This window comes from Astyanax mexicanus, chromosome 1, assembly GCF_023375975.1.
Source record: "Astyanax mexicanus isolate ESR-SI-001 chromosome 1, AstMex3_surface, whole genome shotgun sequence".
Taxonomy (NCBI): Eukaryota; Metazoa; Chordata; class Actinopteri; order Characiformes; family Acestrorhamphidae; genus Astyanax; species Astyanax mexicanus.
This window is the reverse complement of record NC_064408.1, coordinates 86,460,896-86,484,426: the sequence shown is the minus strand read 5'-3', so window position 1 is coordinate 86,484,426 and position 23,531 is coordinate 86,460,896. Positions and strand designations below refer to the sequence as shown.

General features: G+C 35.4%; 1 protein-coding gene across 2 annotated transcripts in view; it reads left to right on the top strand.

Annotated features, from left to right (window-relative positions):
* The first annotated feature begins 5,662 nt into the window (after positions 1-5,662).
* The window catches only part of LOC103028594 (phospholipase B1, membrane-associated), a 28,637-nt gene continuing 10,768 nt past the window's right edge, over positions 5,663-23,531 (top strand). The window contains exons 1-27 of one of the 2 annotated variants that reach the window (XM_049485116.1): positions 5,663-5,823; positions 6,547-6,605; positions 7,917-7,968; positions 8,083-8,146; positions 8,238-8,272; positions 10,438-10,504; positions 11,074-11,122; positions 11,230-11,307; positions 11,867-11,920; positions 12,046-12,116; positions 13,040-13,115; positions 14,319-14,423; positions 14,512-14,586; positions 15,027-15,077; positions 16,129-16,203; positions 16,872-16,932; positions 17,818-17,876; positions 18,196-18,269; positions 18,390-18,433; positions 19,332-19,440; positions 19,532-19,583; positions 20,091-20,171; positions 20,272-20,337; positions 21,581-21,681; positions 21,840-21,921; positions 22,008-22,109; positions 22,621-22,716. In XM_049485116.1, coding sequence (XP_049341073.1) covers positions 5,772-5,823; positions 6,547-6,605; positions 7,917-7,968; positions 8,083-8,146; positions 8,238-8,272; positions 10,438-10,504; positions 11,074-11,122; positions 11,230-11,307; positions 11,867-11,920; positions 12,046-12,116; positions 13,040-13,115; positions 14,319-14,423; positions 14,512-14,586; positions 15,027-15,077; positions 16,129-16,203; positions 16,872-16,932; positions 17,818-17,876; positions 18,196-18,269; positions 18,390-18,433; positions 19,332-19,440; positions 19,532-19,583; positions 20,091-20,171; positions 20,272-20,337; positions 21,581-21,681; positions 21,840-21,921; positions 22,008-22,109; positions 22,621-22,716 — 1,890 coding nt within the window. In that variant the 5' untranslated portion in view covers positions 5,663-5,771. Of the gene's footprint in view, positions 5,824-6,546; positions 6,606-7,916; positions 7,969-8,082; positions 8,147-8,237; positions 8,273-10,437; positions 10,505-11,070; positions 11,123-11,229; positions 11,308-11,866; positions 11,921-12,045; positions 12,117-13,039; positions 13,116-14,318; positions 14,424-14,511; positions 14,587-15,026; positions 15,078-16,128; positions 16,204-16,871; positions 16,933-17,817; positions 17,877-18,195; positions 18,270-18,389; positions 18,434-19,331; positions 19,441-19,531; positions 19,584-20,090; positions 20,172-20,271; positions 20,338-21,580; positions 21,682-21,839; positions 21,922-22,007; positions 22,110-22,620; positions 22,717-23,531 lie in introns of both variants that reach the window. The other variant, XM_049485112.1, reaches the window with a different exon arrangement.

Sequence of the window (23,531 nt, the reverse complement as noted above, 5' to 3'; positions counted from 1 at the left end):
AGAATGACAACATTAATGCTCAATATTGAAGACTGCAAGAACTTTCAGTTTTAAGATAGAAACATGGTTTATGTAACATTGATCTTTGCTGCAGGATAAATCAGTTTAAAATTAATATTTAGTGTCGCAGCAGTGGAAGGGAGTAGAGTAGTAGAGGATATGGTGGCGGCTGGGGGCTGACTGCCTGCAGGAGGCGCTGTTGGTTCGGTTGGGTCTGCTCCACTCCAAAAGCTTTTCTAGATCTCTGTACGGCGCTGCGTGACGGTGATTGTGTTTCCTCTAGAGTCGACTCCCAATGTCAGCTTCTCCTGCTGCTGGAGTGATTAACCAGTTATTAACCAGTTAAACTTATTTAAACAGACTAATTTACCTTCACTTCTAATCAGAGGAGTGTTATCTGTTCATACTCTTCACTTCAGGTCACTTGACATGGCTTCCTCAGTTTTTAGCTTGTTTTTTAAACTATTTGTTTCACCTTAAATTGTGCTATAGTTACCTGGGTTGTTGCTCAGGCACCAGTGTGTAAAAACGTAAACGCAAGAAAAGTTAGACTGTAACGTTACAGAAATAATGCTCATTCTGAAAATGCGTTACATAATAATGGTTTGCATCACAACAAAGTGTGGCTGATATGGCCCTAAAATAATTTCACTATATTTTATTTTTTTGCAGTAATGAAATTCTTGGCAATATGACAAAACATTAAAAAATAATTTCAAGAACTCAATACTGCAAAAAAATAAATATTAAATTTATACTTAGTATAAATATAATTCTGTTACTATTTCTGCTAATAAAGATGTACATGTATACAACAAAACAAGCTAACATAAAGGGTAAATCATAACAGCAGTAATATTTAGGGGGAAACAGATTTCTTCCATTAGCAAGAAAGAAACAAAACTCAGCTTGTTTTCTTTGTACCACAACAACTGAGTATGACAAACACATTCACACCACTGTTATAGTAAGATCTTCATACTGCTTCCATTTACAATAATTTTTCAAGCAAAGATACAAACACGCATGAATTAAGCCAAACTATTGATAATGATTACCTCTTATGTCTTGTTGGAAAAGACGACCCTTTTGCATGCCTGTTTAAACAAAGTTTGTCAGTCACTTAGAACTTAGAACTTAATAAATAATTCCACCTGAATTCCAACCAGGTAAGATTTTGCCAGAAAAACAAACAAAAAACTGATTTAACTTTTAATAAAAGTGTTTAAATAAACATTAGACCTGTTTCTCGTTTCAGACAAAGAGAGGATGTGAAAAAAGCTGAAGGACACTGACAGAGCTAAAGGAGCAGGTCAAATTAGGTACCAGTCAATTGTGAGAGCTTTATTGACTTGATTATCTTTGGTTGATTGACAGTGTTTTTTAAACATTGATGAAGAACATAATTTCTTATGGTAGGAACAAATGTACGCTGTGACAAATGCATGGTGTATGGGATGAACCTGTTCCTTTGTCAGGAATAACAGGTCTTAGTATGCAGTATAAGTTAAGTCCATGTCAGAAAAACAATAAACAACTCTGCTAGAAGCTTGTTAAAGTCAACCATAAACATCTGGTCAATGTGAAACTTACTAATGGGGCAAATTGACATTTTTTCCTGTATCCTTCTGATCCTCTGTTAATAAAACAACAACAACAACAACAGACTGTACAACAAATTGCTTTCTATTTCTGTTAAATATGTATGTCTGTATGTTGAAAGACTAATATTACTACAACATTAATGTGTTCTTATTGCCATGCAGTAGTGGGTATTTAAATTGGCTTTACTACAGTCAACAGTCATAATCATTTGTTTTACACACCGTTTTTTTCTCCTGTATTTTCTGATTATAAAATGTTAAAGTTGATAAACAGTCAGGACGAGCTGCACCTGTGTAAGGTGACTCTTGGATGACACTGTGTTTCTGCACTTGTAATCAGCTAAACCCCCTATCAGCACCCAGGTTACATGCGGCCTTCACTTATCTCAGATGAGAAGGAAAGGACAATGGGCAATAAAACTCAGGGCTGCATATCAGACTGAAACCTTTACATTGCCCTTTTCTGAAGTGTTTGATAATTGTAATATCTTTTTCAGTTTTCTGTAGTGTCTAACAGTTCTGATAGATTTGATCTTTGTTTTCAGATATTGGAATATTTTAACTTTTACTCAACTGTATTACTGAGAAGACAAGTTATTACTATGTAGTTTCTAATACATGTTCCTAGGTGTAGTCAAGATCTATGGTGTTGCTTTAGCTCATATAATGTTTCATTGTAGCGTCTCTCCTCTCACTTTGAAGCTTATAGTTTTATTTCCCACTAAGAATTCAGAAAGAGTGAATGGATCTAGCAAAATTAAAAGTGCTAAGAAACTTCACTGCAATTCAAACTTCAGGTACTTAACTGCTGATCTGTTCTACTACTTAAAGATCTTTTATTAATACTGCCATTATTTTTCCCAGATAGCACATTTTAATAGAGGATGGATTTCTGCACAAATGCGTTGTGTTACTTATACATAATTTCTATTGATAGAAAGCAGTCAATAGTCTTAGATGATTTTCTGTGATGTGAACTATAACAAAATGTGTACATTGGAATTATTTATTTTACATGGCGTAGGAAAATTCCCTAAAATATTTGAGGTCAAAGGAAACATTATTGTACTCATGGAAACTCAAGGAAAAGGCTAATCAAATTTTATTTCAAAGCCTAATTGTTATTTTTGTGCTGTGTGAATTTATAAGTGAGTAAAACTAGACTTTCAAAAGGCCAAAAAAAAGAAATCAAGAATACAGTTATTTTTTATTATCTTACCGTGAGAGGGCTGAAGTTCAGTATCACTATTTGTGCATCAGCAACCTGGATCAGCAAGTCCAAAGACACAGCCGGTGTTAATCAACTTGATCAAAGCTACGATAAGATCATTATCCCCCTGAACATGCGATAAGTTTTCACATAGATAAAAGAAATCAGATGAACTTGATGCAGTTGCAAAAAATAAATGTAAGGCTTTGAAGAATTTCTGGTATATGTACATATAATTACACAGTTAGTGCTGATTAATTTCACTGTTCTTGAAAATTACACAATACGGTGTTACAGAATGTTCTAGATTTATCTTTAAGATACATTTATAAGGTTCTGTCTTCTTAGAACTATTAGTTATAATGTCCTAGGTTGTTTGAGGGGATTCGTTTAGTGGTAACTTTACTGAAGGTTCTATACAGAATCATTACAACTCAAAGGACCAACTCGAATAGAACAATTTTATAATGGCTCAACATAGGATAGGTGTTTGTAGATTGTGACTTTTAATTGCATGTTTGAAATAAGGCTCAGTTAAGAGAGTTGACCAAAATGATAACAAATTATTATTTCCTTGCATAAACAAGGAAAGCAAAAGATAGTAAAGGCACTGAATGTTCCTAGAGATATAGTTGGAAGCATAGTTCACAAGTTCAAAGTTAAAGAAACATTGGGTAACCTACCTGGAATTGGCAGAAAGAGGAAGCTATCAATTAACTGGGGATTCAGTTTGCATAGGCAAAGGCACAAACTAAATGGTGGACTTCTCAATGCTCCTTTACCTGTACTAATATAGAAGCTTAAGAATAGTCAGCACAGTAAGTTCAACACCAGAGAGATAAGCCACAGACACAGTTTTAGGATTCTGTTCTGTAAGAAGACAAAACAACACTGGAGAAAGTCATATTTTCGGCGGGGAAGCTTGGGTGTTATTGGGCAATGGTCCCAAGCTTACTTTAAAGTCTACCCAGGCTTGGTTTCAGAAGAAGTCCTGGAGGATTCTGGAGTGGCACTATTAAAATGGCAGCATTTGGCTGAATCTTGTCTTGGGCCGTGCAAAGTTTGACCAAAATTTTGTTTGGAGTGGTGTGGCAGGTCAATTCCCATATTATTCTCATTAATCAGAGTGTTGACACAAGTGGCACAGACCAATTCCGACATTATACTCATTAATAGGCCAATTCCTGTATTATTCTCTATTATTATACTGTATGAGTATAATACTGTATTATACAACTGGGTTGTTGCCACAAGTATACTCTACAAATGAAGGTTTGGCTAATGCAGCTATTGGCCTGGATATGAGCTGAGCATTAGGGATAGAATCAGGCCTAGATACAGTATAAACAAATTTACAATGTTAATTTTTGCTTTGCATGTTGTTGCTTAGATATATGTTAAGGCTTTAGGTTTAATCAACTTTAACTAACTCTTACAGGAGCTGGAAGCCACAGGTACTAATAATTTCTACTAATACTAAAGCCACTCCATCACTACCTTCAATATAAAAGGAAAAGCATGCCCTTCTTTTATTTCAATGTTTTGCTTTTGTCTGTGCATTCCAAAATTTCAAGCATATTCAACCCATCTGGGTGCACTGTGGTACACTGGGGGTGAAGATACTTAACCCCCACCAAAGTGTATAAAGTGAAGATGTATTTAACTAGTTGCAATGCAGATAGATGTCTGTGCTTGTCTGTGCAGATTAGCATTATAGTGATGAGAACCTCTGATGTCTGGAGGGACTTAAGTGACAGGATGTCAAATAAAATATAACATAAAATGAACATAATTTAAAATGACATGTTCCTTTCAAGTTTTATATATTAAATGAGCCATCTTGCATAGTCATAATGATCATTCTAGTTTCACACTGAAAGGAACTTTTGGTATTTTTGTTGCTGTATCTATGTACATATCTTATCTTTTATCGTTGGCCTGTAGATAAATGGGCACGATGTAATCACAGAATAGGGTGTCATCCCAAGGTAGGAATTGTGCAACATTACAGACACAAACCTGTCTTAACTACCACTCTGAAACATCACTTTATCTTCAGATTTATTAAAACATAATGTTTAGGCCGAAATGCACACATACATACACTAGGAGGCATTTACTTAATGTGAATTGTAATGCATATGTGAAGAATTTGTTGTTGGAACCACATTTCACTTTAAATTATGGCACTAGTTATTACAAAAATTGTGGAGTGTTTGTTTAAGTTCAGCAGTAGTTTACTCTGTGATGGTTATTGATGATTTTGTTTGCAGTGAAACATGCTAGTTTACAAGTCTATTTACACCCTATATAACCCTGTTATTTTGCCCTAGAATGAAACTCTTTTTATGGTGGGCTTGTGGGAACAATTACAAATTCTAATCATAGCTTTTATTAACTGCCATCGCCTTAGATATACACAGTGGTGTTTTCTGTTTTCTTGAATGCAGACCTCAACATCAGTCAGTGTGTTTAGGAATACCTGGACAGTGAGTGAGAAAAGGAAAACACTCTGAAGACAGACCTTATCTTTTAGAGATTTCTACAAAAAACACTAAAAGAGACTAAAAATAATGTAGTAATAATAAAGTTGTACTAAATGTAAAAAGAATTCTATAAAAAAGAAAAGAATTCTATAAAAATCTGATATATATATTCTGAATAAATGCTACACACACAACTACACTACACATACTGTAACTCTATCAACATTATGATCACTAAAATCTTTTTCTTTAAATTCTAGGTAAAAAAAAGCAAGGAAAATTTTCTCTCTCCCCATTGTTTCTCTTTATCTCACTCACGTGTTCTCTTCGTTGATTATTGCTGTTACTATAGCTAGGTCTGGCTCCACCTTTACAGTTGAAGCCCCTCCTGCTGTATAAGAATGAAAGAGTCATCAGACACAGAGATAAGACTGTGGAGGGACGTTTGATCTGAGGTTGCACAGTAAGAAGATGATGGACACCTGTTGGGCTTCCATGCTCTGCCTGCTCTCTTTTATTTCAGGTTTGTTTTTTGCTTCACTTTCACTTTGCAGAATTAAAATGTAATAAGGCATTATTTAGTATCCTAGCATATAGAGCATTAGTGATGCTGAGTGATAAAATTGTATGATTACTTTTGCCACTTCAACTCATTCCAAAAATATTAAATAGAGCTCCTCTACTTCAGAGAACAAACTTCCTCTGCTCCACAGCTCAGTACTGAGGGGCCTTTATACACCTCAAACCCATGCACAGCATTGGGTATAATAAACCTAATTTTATAAGTTGCTGGCTTAGTGAGTCCAAGCATAAATTGTGTATGGACATCTGTGTCAGCAATGTCTGGTCCAGGTCCCCTCATTCAAAGTGGCATTTCTAAACTTTAGGATGCAAAGGGCCAGATTCACAAATGCACAACATGTAAACTATCCATTAGTGTACGGTTGTCAAAATCCAATTGTTAGAAGTGGCATAAAATATAATGCATTTATTGAATATTTTAAGTAGTTTTTTGTGGGAAACATGCTAAGATGCAGTTTTACAAGCTTATTTACAACCCTATTATTTTGCCTGTTGTTGAATGATGAATGAATTAAAGGAGAGATGATAAACAGATTGAAATATAGTTTGTTACTGAAAGTAGAAGTTAAACATTTTAAGTAGCCAGGAAGTGGACACACAGTTGATTTAACGAAGTTACTGGATAAATAAATGTAATAAACTAAAGCTCTTTGTTGTTTTTCAGCTTCTATGTTGGTAAATGGTGGCTCTTTTCAGAGTCTTCATAACTACCATGAAATAGAGGTGAGTTCTTACTTAAATCTGTAAGGGTTACGGTCCAAATGTTGGCCCCTAACACACCAGGGGCCTCATGTACTAAGACTTGCGTGGACTTCCTAATAAAATGTTCCGTACGCTCAGACCTGAAAAGTTCCATACGCACAAAAAAATCCGGATTTATTAAACGTGCGTAGGCAGAATTCCAAGTACTTTCTCTTAGTACATCACAATCAACTTGAAATCAAGCGCAAATGCACGAAAACAACACACCTGCCATGTCGCCTCCCTCAATTACGCAGAGTATAATGTTATAATAATAATAATAATTATTATTATTATTGTTATAATTATTATTATTATTGTTATAATTATTATTAATATTATATACGCATAGCGTATAATTACCCATGTTTTAAATTGTAATATTGTAAGATGGATAATAAATGCTTTCATTTAAATGCTTTAAATGAGTTGCTTACCAAGAAGCCACCCATCACGCTCTCTGCTTGTTTTCTTATCTATCCTCTTATGCTCTTGGAAATCTAAAACGGCTTATAAGCCAGTCATCATCATGGGCCAAAAAACAGAATGGTTACGGAAAATACGCTCTAAATGAATTTGGCCATTAGCAATATTTTTCAATAATGCCAACGTTGCCATCTCCAACAACTCCAGCGCAAACTTGTATGCATGTTTATATAACCTAGGCTAAGTGGAAACACGTTGAAAGATTATTTCTGTAAGCCAATGAAATTGTCTGATTAATTGACTTTATTTTACCCAATAATGGCTTACTACAATGTGTGCATAAAGGATATCTTATTAGTTGTAATTTCAATGTATCGCCTCTAAGTTTCGCCAAATGACAAAAACACAATATATACGCACAAAAAATAGGCGTACGCCCGAAATGAAAGTTCCGTGGGGGAACGCACTTTCTCACGTTCAAGTCAAATTTAGTACATCTGACCATGAGCGTGAAATATGGCGTACGCACCTTTAGTACATGAGGCCCCAGGTCATGTTGTTTCTCTTGGTAGGTGTCCAGCTCCAGCTAATAGAAAGGCTGAATGATATATTTGAGTTAGAGATTTAGTTAAGCAATATTTTTTTAGTAAATAAGTATAATATTTTACGTGAATCATACAACATATTTTGATAAATGTATCTAAACTGATATTTCTTAATTTACTGCTTATCCCATATTGGAAATAGAGACTATTTTTTTCAGCCTGCTAAATCTCATCTATGCATACAGTGAGGCAGCACAAATTTGTGAATGTAGTTAAGCATGCAACTTAAACATAATCTTCTCTTTCCCCTTGACTGTGTTAGCTCTCCTGGCCTTGTCCTCACACTCCTGCTCACACACACACCGCTCTGTCAGGTAAGCCTACTAAACCTACTAAAAGTCGAGAGCTGAAACTGAGTTGTGAGTTTGTGGTTCTTCTGTAGCTTTTTATGCTCTTTTGGAGACTTTAATTGTTTTAATCCATTGCAGTTCACTCTCTGAGGCCTGCAGACATCACTGTGCTTTCTGCTGTCGGCCTTCCACACACACCCAGGTAACACACACACAGAGACAAATATACGCACACACTTACATCTAAAATAAATAAATTATTTAAATTGTTTTTTTTCTTTGTAAAATTTTAGGAGTGTAGAGTCTGAGGTCATGAAGCAGCTGCATGGTGAGCTTATAAACAACGCCCTGTTAAAATAATGAATTTGTTATGATGAGCCATATGTGTGTATGTGTCTCTATGAATGTGTATGTATGCTGATTATTTCTTCTACAACAAGACATGTAAAACCTGTCCACATTGTGCCGGGGTGTCTGCAGGTTTTTATTCTGAAAAATAAGCAGCATGTCTGATTCTACTTATTTATTTATCAGTTGGCCAGTCTTTAATTGGCTAATTGTGCTTCTGTTTGGCTGGAATAAACCCTTGCAGCCCTAACACCCCTGTTCTACAACATGTTTTAGGAACCCCACACTTCTCTTTGAGTTGCTTAGCTTGAGCAGTTCAGTTTTTTCAGAGTGGCATGCAGCTTGGTTATCTTTACTGTCTAATCAGTGTTGGAAATGTCCTGTCTAACAGTAGCAAGTCTGTCTTTATCAAAGTTTTCATTTTTAAATGGATCCATCAAAGTTTATTCTAGTAAAAAGGTACTGACAATGTTATTAGCTGAGCCATCTTCTTTCATCACAGGCATAGTGGGTTCAGGAAGCTTTGTGGCCTTGAAAATGTACCCTTGTTACAAGTAGATAACATTGTTACAAACAAATGTAGAGTGAATTAAGGGTTTTAAACATTCTTGATGGAACAAAATAGCCAAACAAATAATCTGTTTCTGTAAAACTGAAGATGCTAATGTTAATTCTTTGGGGACACAGCTAGTGTTCATCAAAAACATAAGAAAATAAATGTTGTATAGCTAAAATGTTCCATTTGAGCATATTCCGAATCACCTGTAAACTCAATGCGTAAACTCTCAACTATTCAAAATAAAGCTAAATGTAAGACACGTTTCCTTGAAGCAAGGAAGAAATCTATCTACATCATCAATGTGGAAAAACATGTCAAAAATGTTTAACATTTCTTATAACATTCCTTTCAACCTATTAAGATGCAATCTTTATCCAGTTCAATGAGGATTCGTAATTCGGAATCTAACTGTGCATAGATTTTTCTGGAGATTAGGGATATAGAAGGAAGAATATTTGTAAACCATTTTATTTGTATAACAAATATCTGCACATTTTATTTGTAGACCAATATTTGTAGACCAAAAGGACCACTTGTAGTGTCTAAACCAGCTTTAGATTTTTAGAGTTTTAGATCACTAATCGAGGCTGATTACATTGAACATCTCTTTCCACTACTGTTTAATATCTTTATGAGGGGATGATTATCGGGGCCTGTGTTTATGGCTGATCTCCGGCTGCCAGACTTCTAAAGACAGAACTTTAAACGCCATCAGTTTCACAATAGCGAGATAAGCTACAAAGAAATAGGGATAGATAGCAGTTAATACGTGTGACATATAAAAAGCAACTACTTCACTTTTGTTTGACCTCTTTGTCTATTCACCAGTTATATTCTAGTCTGATTGTAAAATGAGCTCAAACTTCATTAACAGTTTCATTATTCACCTTATTCACCTGCACTGTAACTTTTCAAATGCAATGTCTGTTTATAGTGTGTGTGTGAATGTGAATGTATTAGCTTAACAAATTGACAAATGGTCAATTTCTAGTTAAAAAAAAGGTGAGATAAATGAACACAGATTTACCCACTGTGCTGTAGTGATGGCACTGCTGTGCTGCGGTTGTGGGCACGAGGCCGCAGGCCGAGCATAGAGTAGATCAGCACTGCAGTGCCAATATTTACAAGTTATAGCATGAACCTCAAGTGTAATATTACAATTATATCACAGTTTTGTTTATTGAAAGATTTTGACCAATCACAATGCATGGTCAGAACTAAGTGTGGTATAATATACAGTATGTCACAAAGGAACTTCATGAGATAAAGAAACAGACAGAGTGCTGTAAAGAACTTTGCACAGCTTTTAAAGGGTCTGTGACATATATATCACCATGGTCTCTTGAGCGTTGAGTGTTAATTGAAGCTGTTTTACAGACATTTCTACCATCAAGTTCAAAAGTAATTGGACAAATAATTATTAATATACTTAGTATAATGAGTATTTTGATGATTGGATGTAATTTGCTGTCACTGGCAGCCTGCATAAAACTGAAGGTCTACATTACTACACATTGACATAAAATCTGTAGACAGTGTGTAGTGCAGTAAATCTGGCAGTTGACCACTTTTGTCTTTTTTTTCAGAACTGATGTCCTTATTCAGTCCAGAATTGGTCAGTTTGCCAAATGAAGGAAACTCTGAACAGTACAGGTACATACTAAACTGCACTGTGCGTGTCTCTGTGTGTGAACACACCTACCATGACATTTTATTATAAATGCCTACTTTGTGCTTCCACACACTGGTAACTTTTTTAGAAATGCATACCTTGTGTTTCAACTGACTGGACATTTTTTTTAGAAACACTTACCTTTAACGTACACTTTCTGGCCAGCTACATTGTGTTTCAACCACTGGCCACTTTAATATAAACACCTATCTTGTCCTTTAACTGACTGCCCGCAACCTTTTTGGTAGACTGGCCTCTTTAATAGAAACACATACTTTATGGCTTCATTTTTTTGTGTTCAGTTACTGTAGTTCAGCTCTTGCTGCTCAGTTTACCATTTTTTTTACCCTATTCATTATTGGTCTTTACATAGTAAATAGTTGTTCTATGAATATTTGCATTTTCAGTGTATATTTGTGAAATTGTAAGTGAACATGTATCAAATCTAACCCTACAGAACTGTAATTGAAGTAAATCAAAGATTTAAACTCCTTGTTCTAAGTGTGTGTGTGTGTGTGTGTGTGTTTCTTCTTAATGTTTCATGTAGAAGTCTGGTGGTTCAGGCAGAAGAGGCAGGTTTCCTCCTGAATGCTCGTCAGGTGAGTAACGTGTGTTTGTTTTGTTCAGCTGTTCTGGTAAACTGAACCATCTATACTACAGCACTTTTATGATGTTTATCCTGACTACCTTTGTGTCTGTCTATCAGCCCACCCACGCTGAGAGAGACTGGAAGCTGGTGCTTCTGTTTGTGCCCTTGGAAAGGAAGTGTTTGTGCGCAGAGCAGGTCAGAGAAAAGTTACACACATAAATTATAACAGAAATACTTAAGGATTTTACTAATCTATATCTGTTATTTCAACAGAGTACAATCAATTAATACAGACAGTAATTCCATAAAAAACACTAACAACATGGAGAATACTTACTGTATACTAAAAGCAATGGGCTTTTGCTTCCAGTTAATAGTAGTATCTTTTCATTTCTTAATAATTACTTTATATGATTTTATTATGTACAGTATATATGTTTCTGTATTTCTGTATTGTCTATAGTACATTGTCTAAAGTTTCTGAGAAAAGTTCATCCTAATATAAGCTATTAGTCACAGATTAGCGTGATGATATTGAAAAACTCTAACCAGAGACTATTCATTTCCATTTCCATACTATAATGCTAAAGCAGTTGCTTGTCTCTGCTGGCTTCAAGATGTCCAGTGTTGCCATTATGTCAAGAAGCAGAACACTAATAATGATCTTATGTGCATTCGTATTTGTTTTCTTCTTATTAAGTAGACTGTTTTTTTTTTAGTAGACTGTTAATAGAGTGTACGTGTGTGCTTTCAGGTCAGTGTTTTAGTGGAGGAAGTGGACACAGCTCTGCAGGTGTTGCACTCGCAGGTGTGTATATGTAGAGACCATTACACACACACACACACACACCACAGCTGTGTTTTTTAAATGTAGTTTGTAACTAAAGATGTGTATATGTAAGTGTATATGTGTGTGTGTCTGTTTGTTTCCAGTTGGAGAATGCCATAATCAGTGTTGTGCTTATAGACACTCAGTCTAACAGCGAATATCCCCAACAAAGCAGGTGAATAAACTGTATAATGAATAAACTGTACTGGGCCAGAAACCTCACTACACAGTACACACGCATTACCTACACCACATTTTTACATAAGACACTAAAAAAAATCTAAAAAACGAATAAGTACATATAAATATAGACTATACATATATATATGTATAGTCTAATGAACTTTTCTATTTGCTACTTTGAGACTTTTCTATTGCTGCATTTCTGCATTTAACGTTTCTCTGTGTTTATTATGTGTTGATTTTTTCCTATCTATCTAACTAGTTTCGGATGGTTGGTTTTTGATGATAAATATAGTTTAAAGGCCCCTTATTCAGGCAAAAACATACCCTATACTGACAATTTCGTCGAATAAACAGCTCTTAGCCAGCATAGCGCATGTTGAATTTACATTGGATATTAGTGATTCTTGGTCATGCTAACAGTTTAACTGTTTAACTAAGGTTTGTCATGCTTTCAGACCAGCTAAACTATATGACTCAAATAAAAACATACCCTTTTCTTGTCAATATTTTTGTTATTAATAATAATTTTAATATTTTTATTTTCAGAGTCAAGTATTTAATTAAATTCAATAATAAATTGTGTCTTATACCTTTTGTGTTTGTATCTGTTGTCAGTGAGAAATGTATAATCTGCACTCTAAACAGAAATAGTTTTATTCGGAACTGTACATTTTATTCATTTTAATTTACATGTATGACATTTGATTGATTTTCTTACAAGTGAGCACTGCCCTGAAACTCTTTTTGGCATAATGTGGTAAACTTGACTGAAGGGAATCAAACCCAAACCATTTTTTTGTGTGTGTGTGTTTGTAATGTGCGGGCAGCCAGTTTTATGTAATAAGTACCAGTAGCCAATATGCCCAGTGTGTGTCTGTGTTAAACTGTGTGTGAATGTGTTTGTGTTACCAGAACATGTCCTTGCCCACCAGTACAATCCTCTGGAGAGCTTCGGTTGACTACAGCGATTTATTCCCACGTTCTGTTGGTGAGACCCTGATCAAATTACATATAAAATTTATGCAATACATTTTAGGAAGGCAAATTTGTGTTTTGATGTGTTTTGATTTCAAAACAAACAAACAAAAACACGGGTAGGCAAACCGGAAGATACAAATAAAAACTAAACTGTAAATACAACATATATGCACATCTGTGAAGGTTGGGGAACAAACTTACACTGAGAGTAGCAGGAACACTGACACATACAGCTCACTCACTCACACATGACTAAAAAAGGCTAAAAAAAGACAAAAAACGCAGGAAACTAAGGGCTACAGTATTTTCTGCACTATTAGGTTTCCACTACGGCTGGGAGCAGTAGCATGATCATTAGCGGCTAACCGCCAGAGCTGTGAAAGAGCTAGCCCTTAGCATGGTTAGCTGCTAATGCCAATACTGCTCCAGCTTCAGTGCTAGCGGGAGTTAAAAGCAGGCTACAGTCCAAAATACTGGCCTCTGAACGGCGAAAGAGCGAGCGCTTAGCGCGCTTAGCAGCTAATGCTAATACTGCTTCAGCCTCAGTGCTAGTGGGAGTTAAAAGCAGGCTACAGTCCAAAATACTGGCCTCTGAACGGCGAAAGAGCGAGCGCTTAGCGCGCTTAGCAGCTAATGCTAATACTGCTTCAGCCTCAGTGCTAGTGGGAGTTAAAAGCAGGCTACAGTCCAATATACTGGCCTCTGAACGGAGTATGAGCTAGCGCTTAGCGCGGTTAGTGGCTAATGCTAATACTGCTCCAGCCTCAGTGCTAGTGGGAGTTAAAAGCAGGCTACAGTCCAATACACTGGCCTCTGAATGGCGAAAGAGCTAGTGTTTAGCACGGTTAGCGGCTAATGCTAATATTGCTCTAACCTTGAGCAGCCACCAGATAACAATATGTACACCGATTTTTGGTCAAAGTAAAGGCAGGGCTAGGGTGAAGCCAAAACAGAAACAAAAACAGAGGTAAGAGAAGCAGAGGGTACAACAGGACAAAAGTGTAACAGGTGCATTATAAATAAAAAATATTATTTTTATTGTAAAGTAGATTCCTTTCTTCACTGAAATAAAAAATACTGGAGTAAAAAAAGGAAAGGCAATATAATATAAGAATACTTCAGTAGAATACAAATCCGTCAGTATTTTACCTGGAGCAACATGACAGTAGGCACTGTGGGCCTCTGATTATTAATGTCATCTTTCTGCTTTCAGGAGTCTTTAGAGCAGCACCTAGTGGAGAAAGAGTGGTACAACAAGAGAGATGACTTCACTGTCCAGCTGCAGAGAGTTCCTCTCTCTGACCTCATCCTCAGCTCAGTAAGAACCATCAGTGAGACAGATGATAGTAAAGCATCTCTAAACTGTAAACTGAAGCTGCTAATAACTGCTCTGTGTCTTTATAAAGGATGGTGGAGTTTCTGAAGAGAAGCTGGAATCTGACCACACATATAAACTGGTTTTGCAGCTCTGGGAGAACCTGGTATGCCAGTAGGATATATTGCAAACTCCATACACAAACACACACACACACACACACACACACACACACACTGTAATCTTCTTTTGAAATAAAAAATAGAGCTGCTTCTTACATCATACATATACATATATATTTTCATATATTTTACAACAGGAAATCCCCATAAGAAAAAAAGCATCTCTACTAAATTCTTCTCTTGTAAGGTTATCATAGGATAGATGTTTGGACAATACATTGAAACGCGATTGGCATAAAAGAGATTTTACTTCCTGAAATGTTTCACAATAATGGACCTTTTATTAGATGTTTATTGAGGTGTGCTTATTTTTTTGAACATTATCTACATTATTAACATATCTAACATATAATGTATCTTGTTTTTTTCAAAACTGAAAGTAATAAAGTAATAAAGTACACTATTGTTTCATATTATTTTCCAGCTCCAGCCAGACAGTAAACAGAAAGATCTGAAAATTCAATGCCCAAGTGAGGTAGGCCATATGTACACAGTATTGTGCAGTGCTATATATTCATATCTCTGTAGACTTTACTCCTTATCTACTACAAATGGTGTTAGAAAACATGTAGATGCACTTTATTTTTGAGTAAGATGGAGTGGACTGACCCTGAAAGCTGTGTGTAAGAGTTTTTCAGCTCCAAGTAGCATCTAACACCAAATACTGTTATACAACTTGGTGTGAGTTCTTGCCAGTGCTGTAACATCAATAATTTAGAGAGTTACACTTAATAAAATAAACAAATAAGCTCCAGATACTTTAGAAATTATAGCATTTCAAATTATGCTTTAATGTTTGACTAAAAGCTATTTTCAGCTATTATATTTATCTTAACATATGTGTCTTTGCTTAAATTAGGTATAATTTTCTAAAATCTTTCTTTGAAATACTAAATTATTGACTCATATAGTTCTCTGTATAAATATCTCTTAAACATTAACTTTGGATTTGTTTTTGTTGTTGTCACCATTAAAAAGTGGGTGTGGCTTAACAGTTGCAATAATTGTAACATATAATATCATTTCTTCCATTGTTCTTTTACTACCTATTGTTACCAGTTACTACTAGTGTACACATTGGTAATTTACTAATAAAATACCTATAAAAATATAGGTACGTTTAACAAATTAATATCAACATATTTCATTTATTTATCCTTCATAAATAATGTATCAGTGTATCTTATTATTGTTTATATATGTGTTCTCTGGAGTGACGGTGTTTTATTCGATTATTTTATAGTTAGGGAGTTATGTTGGCTATAGGACAATGTGGGCTGGTGACCATCCAACATCCTGGCCTTATTAATTCTCTTGCCCTAAATGCAGTCAGATCCCCATAGCAATGCTCCAAAATATAGTAGAAATTCTTTCCTATAGACAGTTATTCCAACAAATGGGGAATACATGTTTTATACCCTTAATTTGAAACAATGAAAGAGAAATAGTGTTGTGTTTGTTTTTTTGTACAGCTGTACAGAGCTCAGCTGTTCTCTGCTTCACTCCTTTATTTCTGTTCCTAACAGGATCACCCTTTTCTCAGAACAGAGAAGAATTCCCCATTGGAAAGCAGGCCAGGATCCAGAGCAGCTATTGATGCTGTAATTCAGCCCACATTTCACTCAATAATACAACAGAAAGTAACTCTGCTTCACACAGTGCATCTGCAGGGACTAGTGGGCTATTCTCTTCTCACAGACAATATAATATGTATATACAGCTCTGGAAAAAAAATAAGAGACCACTTAAAATGATGAGTTTCTTTGATTTTACCAAACTGAAAACCTCTGGAATATAATCAGGAGGAAAACTGTAAGACTGGTAGGACTGGTGGAGGAGAACATGCCAAGATGCATGAAAACTGTGATGAAAAAAACAGGGTTATTTCACCAAATATTGATTTCTGAACTTTATAAATATGAACTTGCTTTGTTAGCATTATTTAAAGGTCTAAAAGCTCTGCATCTTTTTTGTTATTTCAGCCATTTCTCATTTTCTGTAAATAAATGCTCTAAATGACAATATTTTTATTTTAAATTTGGGAGAAATGTTGACCATAGTTTGTAGAATAAAACAAATTGAAGTGGTCCCTTTTTCAGAGCTGTATATATCTTCAGATCACTGCATTTAATGTGCAGTGACTGATATAGAGAGTATTAATAGATATTAGAAATCTTAATGATTATAAATACTGCTCCAGGCTCTTAACGCTCTGTTGCTAAAAAAGGTTTTGTTAATGCAATATGTGTGTGTGTGTGTGTGTTTGTAGGTTACGGGGACTGAGCTGCCATGTAAAGACTTGAATCCCTCAAACAGTCCACCAACATCAGGTACAAACTCACATCACACTACCATCTGCATTCACAGCTTTGTTTATCTTCTGTCAAATTAATCACTTTAAAAAGATTTTTAAAAAATCCTTAATCCAAATCAGGGGCACAACTATGACCTAATTTAGATCTTGCAGTAATTCAGTGGAAGGCCACTAGCCTACATCTGACCGTTCAGCTATATTAGGTAACAGTTATCCTAATTATTTTAGATTATTTTTAGCCTTTATTATGCCCTATTTAAAAACTGCCTCAGTGTCATGTGTCTGAATCAGCTGTCATATTATGGCATCTTTGATTTCATCAACTAGACCAGTTCATTCTTGAACACCTAAACAGTGCAAACATCAAAAGAAATATGGACATTGTTTCATAGAATATTCTTTTGTTTTTTTAAATTGTACCTCCTGCGCTACTGAAAAACAAAAAAAAATAAGTCTTCTAACATTGGTCATAATTGTTTGCCAGCAGAATGACATGAATAGCAAATTACATTTCCACATTGTTTTAATTTTTTACACCATATATTTTTTATATATATCTGGTGTAAAGTATATACCATATTTTTCTTTAATGTCATTGTGACTGATTCCATTAAACATTTAAAATGCTATTCGATATTCATAATATTTTTTTTTGAGCTAAAATTTGATTTCATTTTATGGATCTGCAGGATAACAATAACTGAGAAATCCTGTAATATTATTGTAATGCCTCAGTCCACATACTTCTTTCATGTCTTATCTTATCAACAAATGCCTGAGAAAAGCATGCCCAGATGTTGGAGGAATGCTATTAGCAACAATCATAAAGCATAAATGTTGTTGTAAATGTCGATTGTGATTTTAATCTTATTTAATGCTAGCTGTCTTTGATTCCTTGTAGTTCATGCGTTGAGGCCAGCTGATATACGAGTGGTGGCTGCACTTGGGGATTCTATAACGGTCAGTGCTCTCGATTTAAATACACAAATTAAAAATCAGCATGGCTCAGCAAAACTAATGTAGAACCAAAGTTTCTAACACTAAACACAAAACTTTTGTATTTATTTATTCATTTATTTTTTGTTTGGTTTGTTTAATAGAAAATATATATTTTTTGTTTGATGTGCGATAACATATTATGTAAAAGAGTTTTAATTTTTGCAGTTTTACAATAGTCTGTTAAAGAAAACATTTTAAAATCATCACAAAATAGTTTTTTCAGTGCATTTTAGAAGGCCAATTGTTTTGATAGCCAGTGTAAGTCACTCTGTGTGTGCAGGCAGGAAATGGTGTTGGGTCAACACCACTCAACATGCTGGATGTCTTGGTGCAGTACAGAGGCCTGTCCTGGAGGTGAGTGTCCAATCTGTGTCTAGTTACATTGCTTAATATTGGATGCCATACAGGAATACAGTGTCTGTTCTGTGCCTTTTACTCTCTCCATCATTCCCTATCTTCTATTATGTGTTACAGTGTTGGAGGAGACCACAACCTCTCTACAGTCACCACACTTCCCAGTGGGTCATCATCCTTATTCCAACTGTAACATCTGTATTCACAGAGCTTATATAATATTCATATGACATGATATACCCATCACACTTTACATCTGAATCCACTTTAAAGTGTTACATTCAGTATAACTTCTAAGTCCCCCCAACTTTACCCCACTTAGAAACACCTACTGTCTTGTGCTGTCATTAACTGGCCACTTTATCAGAAACCCATACCTTGTGCTTCCACTCTCTGGCCACTTTATTAGAAACCCATACTTTGTGTTTCCACTCACTGGCCACTTTATTAGAAAACCATACCTTGTGCTTCCACTCTCTGGCCACTTTATTAGAAACCCATACTTTGTGTTTCCACTCACTGGCCACTTTATTAGAAAACCATACCTTGTGCTTCCACTCTCTGGCCACTTTATTAGAAACCCATACCTTGTGCTTCCACTCTCTGGCCACTTTATTAGAAACCCATACCTTGTGCTTCCACTCACTGGCCACTTTATTAGAAACCCATATCTTGTGCTTCCACTCACTGGCCACTTTATTAGAAACACCTACCTTGTGCTTCCACTCTCTGGCCACTTTATTAGAAACGCATACCTTGTGCTTCCACTCTCTGGCCACTTTATTAGAAACCCATACCTTGTGCTTCCACTCTCTGGCCACTTTATTAGAAACCCATACCTTGTGCTTCCACTCTCTGGCCACTTTATTAGAAACCCATATCTTGTGCTTCCACCCACTGGCCACTTTATTAGAAACCCATACCTTGTTCTACTACTCAATGGACACTTTATTACATTGTACCACTTAATCATAATTATATTCTTTATTTTTTACATCTATATGCATGTAGAATTATGAGTTTATAACAGTAACTTATTTTTTTGTCTGTGATGATGTACAGATATCTTGCGTGAGTTTAACCCTGAGTTGATCGGCTTCTCTGTGGGAGAAGGTAAACAGGACACACCACAGTCCTTCCTTAATCAAGCTGTACCAGGGGCCACCAGTGTGTAAGTGCCTTAAACTGATTCCTCTATGATTTTCTCTAATGATTCCTGTATTTGTAATGAAAAGTAAGGGCACTTTGGTTCTCCTTCCCAGTGACATGCTGAAGCAAGCTCAGACTTTGGTGAACAGGATGAAGAATGACTCGGTAAGGAAATCTTAAAGGGTTTCTCAAACTGTCCTAAGGGAGAATTCAGCAGTTTACAGAATTCCAGCATAATTAAATGTTTAAAATGAAATTTGAATTTGTAAAGATCAAATTGTTCACAGTGGTGGTAAATGGTTTTAGACATGTGATAACAAACAGACGTCTCATAGAAAGATATTAAAACCAAATATGAAAATAATGGAAATTATGCTTATGTTTGGTGTATCATCGGGGCAGAGTAAGAATGCAAGCCTATACTCATGTTAAGCAATTTTTTTATGAACAGGAGAGATTGTAAAATGACCACCCATGAGAAATGATTTCTTCTTGAGGGTGACCCTTATTCACCCTCCACTCCTACACCAGGAGGATGAACACAACTCCACCCGTTTAACCACATATCTACATCCCATTTATCTAAACACCAACATCACTGTAAATAAACAATGCTGACATATTCATAGAAAAAAAATCTAATTATTCAATGTTTTTTTTTCTTCTGTGCAGCGCATAAACTTCTACTCTGACTGGAAGGTGATCACCCTGTTCATTGGAGGCAATGACCTATGTAACTCCTGCCACAACAGTGTAGGTCACTTTACTATTTAACCATCTTACACAGTGTATAGTGTGCAGTATTTGTGAGTGTGAGAGATTCAGGTTGTTATTTTTCCTCTGTGTATCACAGCTTTATCATTCTGCTGAGAACTTTGTGAAGCGTGTTCAGGAGGCGCTGGACTACCTGCACAAAGAGGTCAGAGGATTAATAAATAAATCAGTGTCTGTTTTTAATATACTAAATAGGAATACTTTTATTTATCAAACCTCAAACTTTCAGATGCCCAGTAATGTTGTGTATCAGTTAAAACAGCAGCACGGAGGAAGCACATGCTAGTTTTACTCTCCCAGTGCTGTTGTACTGTCTAATGAGTGAGTCCTTATAAAAAGCCATTTTAGCATAAAATCACACCAGCAGTGCTAACTCTCTTTAATGTAGAGTTTACCAGTAGTAAAAACATTTTACTAATATCTCAGTTATAAAATATTTACTAATAATAATATTAGGTCTACACATCTATAAAGACATTTTGACTGGTCATATTACCAGAATAACATATCAATAATTTAATTTTGACTAATGGTAGTCATATTACACCATTGATTTACATGGAATTTCACTCTCTCTTATCTGTATTAAAAAGCCAAGTCTCTGTAGACAGAAGAAACTGCAATTAAAGACTAGTAAATATTATCATTACTAATCAAATCTTGAATGATAGAGATCTACATTTAAAAAGCACAAATCCTAAAGGCACATAATATCTAGTCAAAATTACATTTGTGATATATTGAATGTAAAAGTACTAGTCAGAATTAATTTATGGATATATGGACCTGGACTTTTTACAAGTCAGAATTACAATGTATATTTGCAATTTTAATTTCTACTAGTGAACGGGTTATAATAGATATCTGTAACTGTATATTTTACAAGTAAATATGTAATTGCAGATAAGACAGTGAGATGGTCACGTTAATTGTTACATATGAACAGACAAAATTACATTACATCTAGTACTTTGCATTTCTTTATAGATCTGTTGATCTGATATAATATGTTTAGGCCAAAATGCCCACTGGGTGAAAACTGATATACAGTAACTGTTTATTTATTGCATCTAACATATTTGGAACAATATAAATCATTAAATGTATCATGTACAATGTTCATATCACATTTTATATTTTTTATTTTTTTATATGAAATTGAGATTTTTTTAGTATGTTATAAATAAAATAAATACTTGTTTCTGAAATATACAGAAAACATCCTAATTAATGTTTAGTGAATGATTTCTTCACCAACATACACATACATTTTTTTTACCAGTTAATCTACAGTATCTATCCATCCATCAATCAGTCTGTCTATATTACCTTAAATGCTTTCTTTCTCTTTCTCTCTCTCTCTCTCTCTCTCTCTCTCTCTCTCTCAGGTTCCTCGGGTTATAGTTAATCTGGTAGAGCCTCTGCATATCATCCCACTGAGAGGAATGCACCAAGGCTCCGCTCCCAGCTGCCCCTCATGGCTGGTGCGGTAAGTGTTGTTTGTATTTAACTAATTATTTATTCAATAATTATTTTGAATATAATCTTTTCATTATATTTTTACAGGTAATGTTCCCAGTTTCCCACTTTTTGGGCTAAACATGAGTGAAACTGAGTAAACTGAGTAAAAGTTCTGTTTTTCTCCAGAATCCTCTGCCCCTGCACTCTTTTACCAAAAGAAGGATCAAAAGCCCTGCAGAATCTGGATGATCTGAACAGAGCCTATCAGGTACACAGACACACAGCAGTTTATGTGTTCATATGTTTGTGCGTGTTTATGTGTATGTGTGAGAGTATTTTGTCTTTGTGTTTTAGAGGGGTCTTATGGATCTTGTGGAGTCTGGACGTTATGACACACACTCTAACTTCACTGTAGTGTTGCAGCCTTTACTGAGGGATATAACACTGCCAGTTACGGTTAGTCACACACAAACACACATGTCAAAAAAGTTATGGCAGTATATCAATAGATCAGTAATGGTTACCTTAGATGACACATGTGTAAGTTAGGAGGAACCACTGGAACACTGTTGAACACTCTATCATACTTTGAGTGCATTACCACACACAGTGGACAGCGCAGTGAGTGATAATGATCGTGACTCATGGTGTCTGCCTGGAGTTGTACAGGTGAACAGATAAATTAGATAAGTGTGAGAAATCACATACACATTTACTGTCGGAGGCCCCACACACATATCCCACAGGTCAGTCCAAAGTGCCTGACGATACATGATGCAAAAGTCATAAAACACAATATTAGTTCTGTTGGCATGTCAGTGTATTTCTGTTTCACAATTATTCATTCTTTAATTATTATAATTTTTAATGACTCATAGCAGAAACTGATTCATATATAGTACATGCTAAACTATTAATCAGTTTAATCTCAGTAACAGTGATGATCATACTCTCACTTTTCTTTCAGAATGGACTCCCTGACCCCTCATTTTTTACTCCAGATTGTTTCCACCTCAGTCAGAAATCTCACACTATGATGGCCCGTGGACTGTGGAACAACATGGTGAGTTATTTTACACGCTTGAATCTAACTCACTGTTTTTTCTAAAACGTACTATAGGTTGTACAGAAATATCAGAAACATTTGGAGTGGCCAAATGGCTTGGTAAATACACAAAGAAGAAGTGCAGAAAATCCCAAATAATCTGAACCAGTATTTTCTTGAGTAAAAAGAAAAAAGTAAAAAAGAGAGGGATGTGAAACTAGGGTTACCACACAATCTGTCAAACATGGTGGAGGCAGTGTTATAGCATGAACATGTATGACTGTTAATGGAACTACCACACTTCTTATTAAGGACTTGACTGTGTTGTGCATGTGTATATATATACTGCTGCAGTATAGGCATAGGAATGCGATTCAGGGGAGGAAAATCAGGCTTTGAAGATGTCCATTGGGTCTAGCATTATGCAGACTAATCAGATACAGAGAGAATGTGTTTACATAAGCAGGTCAGTAATGAGATTTTTGCTTATCAACCAGCCAGTAAACGCACAAAATAAGATGTGATGTAAACAAAAAAGGTAAAACTCTAGGCTGTGTTTTTTAAATTAGCTGTGGTTGCTATGTTAAACTCTGCACGCTTATTTCTGGTACCATGATCTGTTTTCTCCCATGCACAGACTGAAATATCCGATTTTATTCTAGTTAACAGTTTACAGTGTCTGAGAAATACAATTACTAAGCTAAAATCCGGCTTTCGTTATTAGATTTCTGAGAAATCAAAGCATGCTTTTTACATGAGTACTTGAAAAATTCGACATGCATTTATAATCTGATTGCATTTAAATACACTCACTGACTGCAAAGGATTTATTT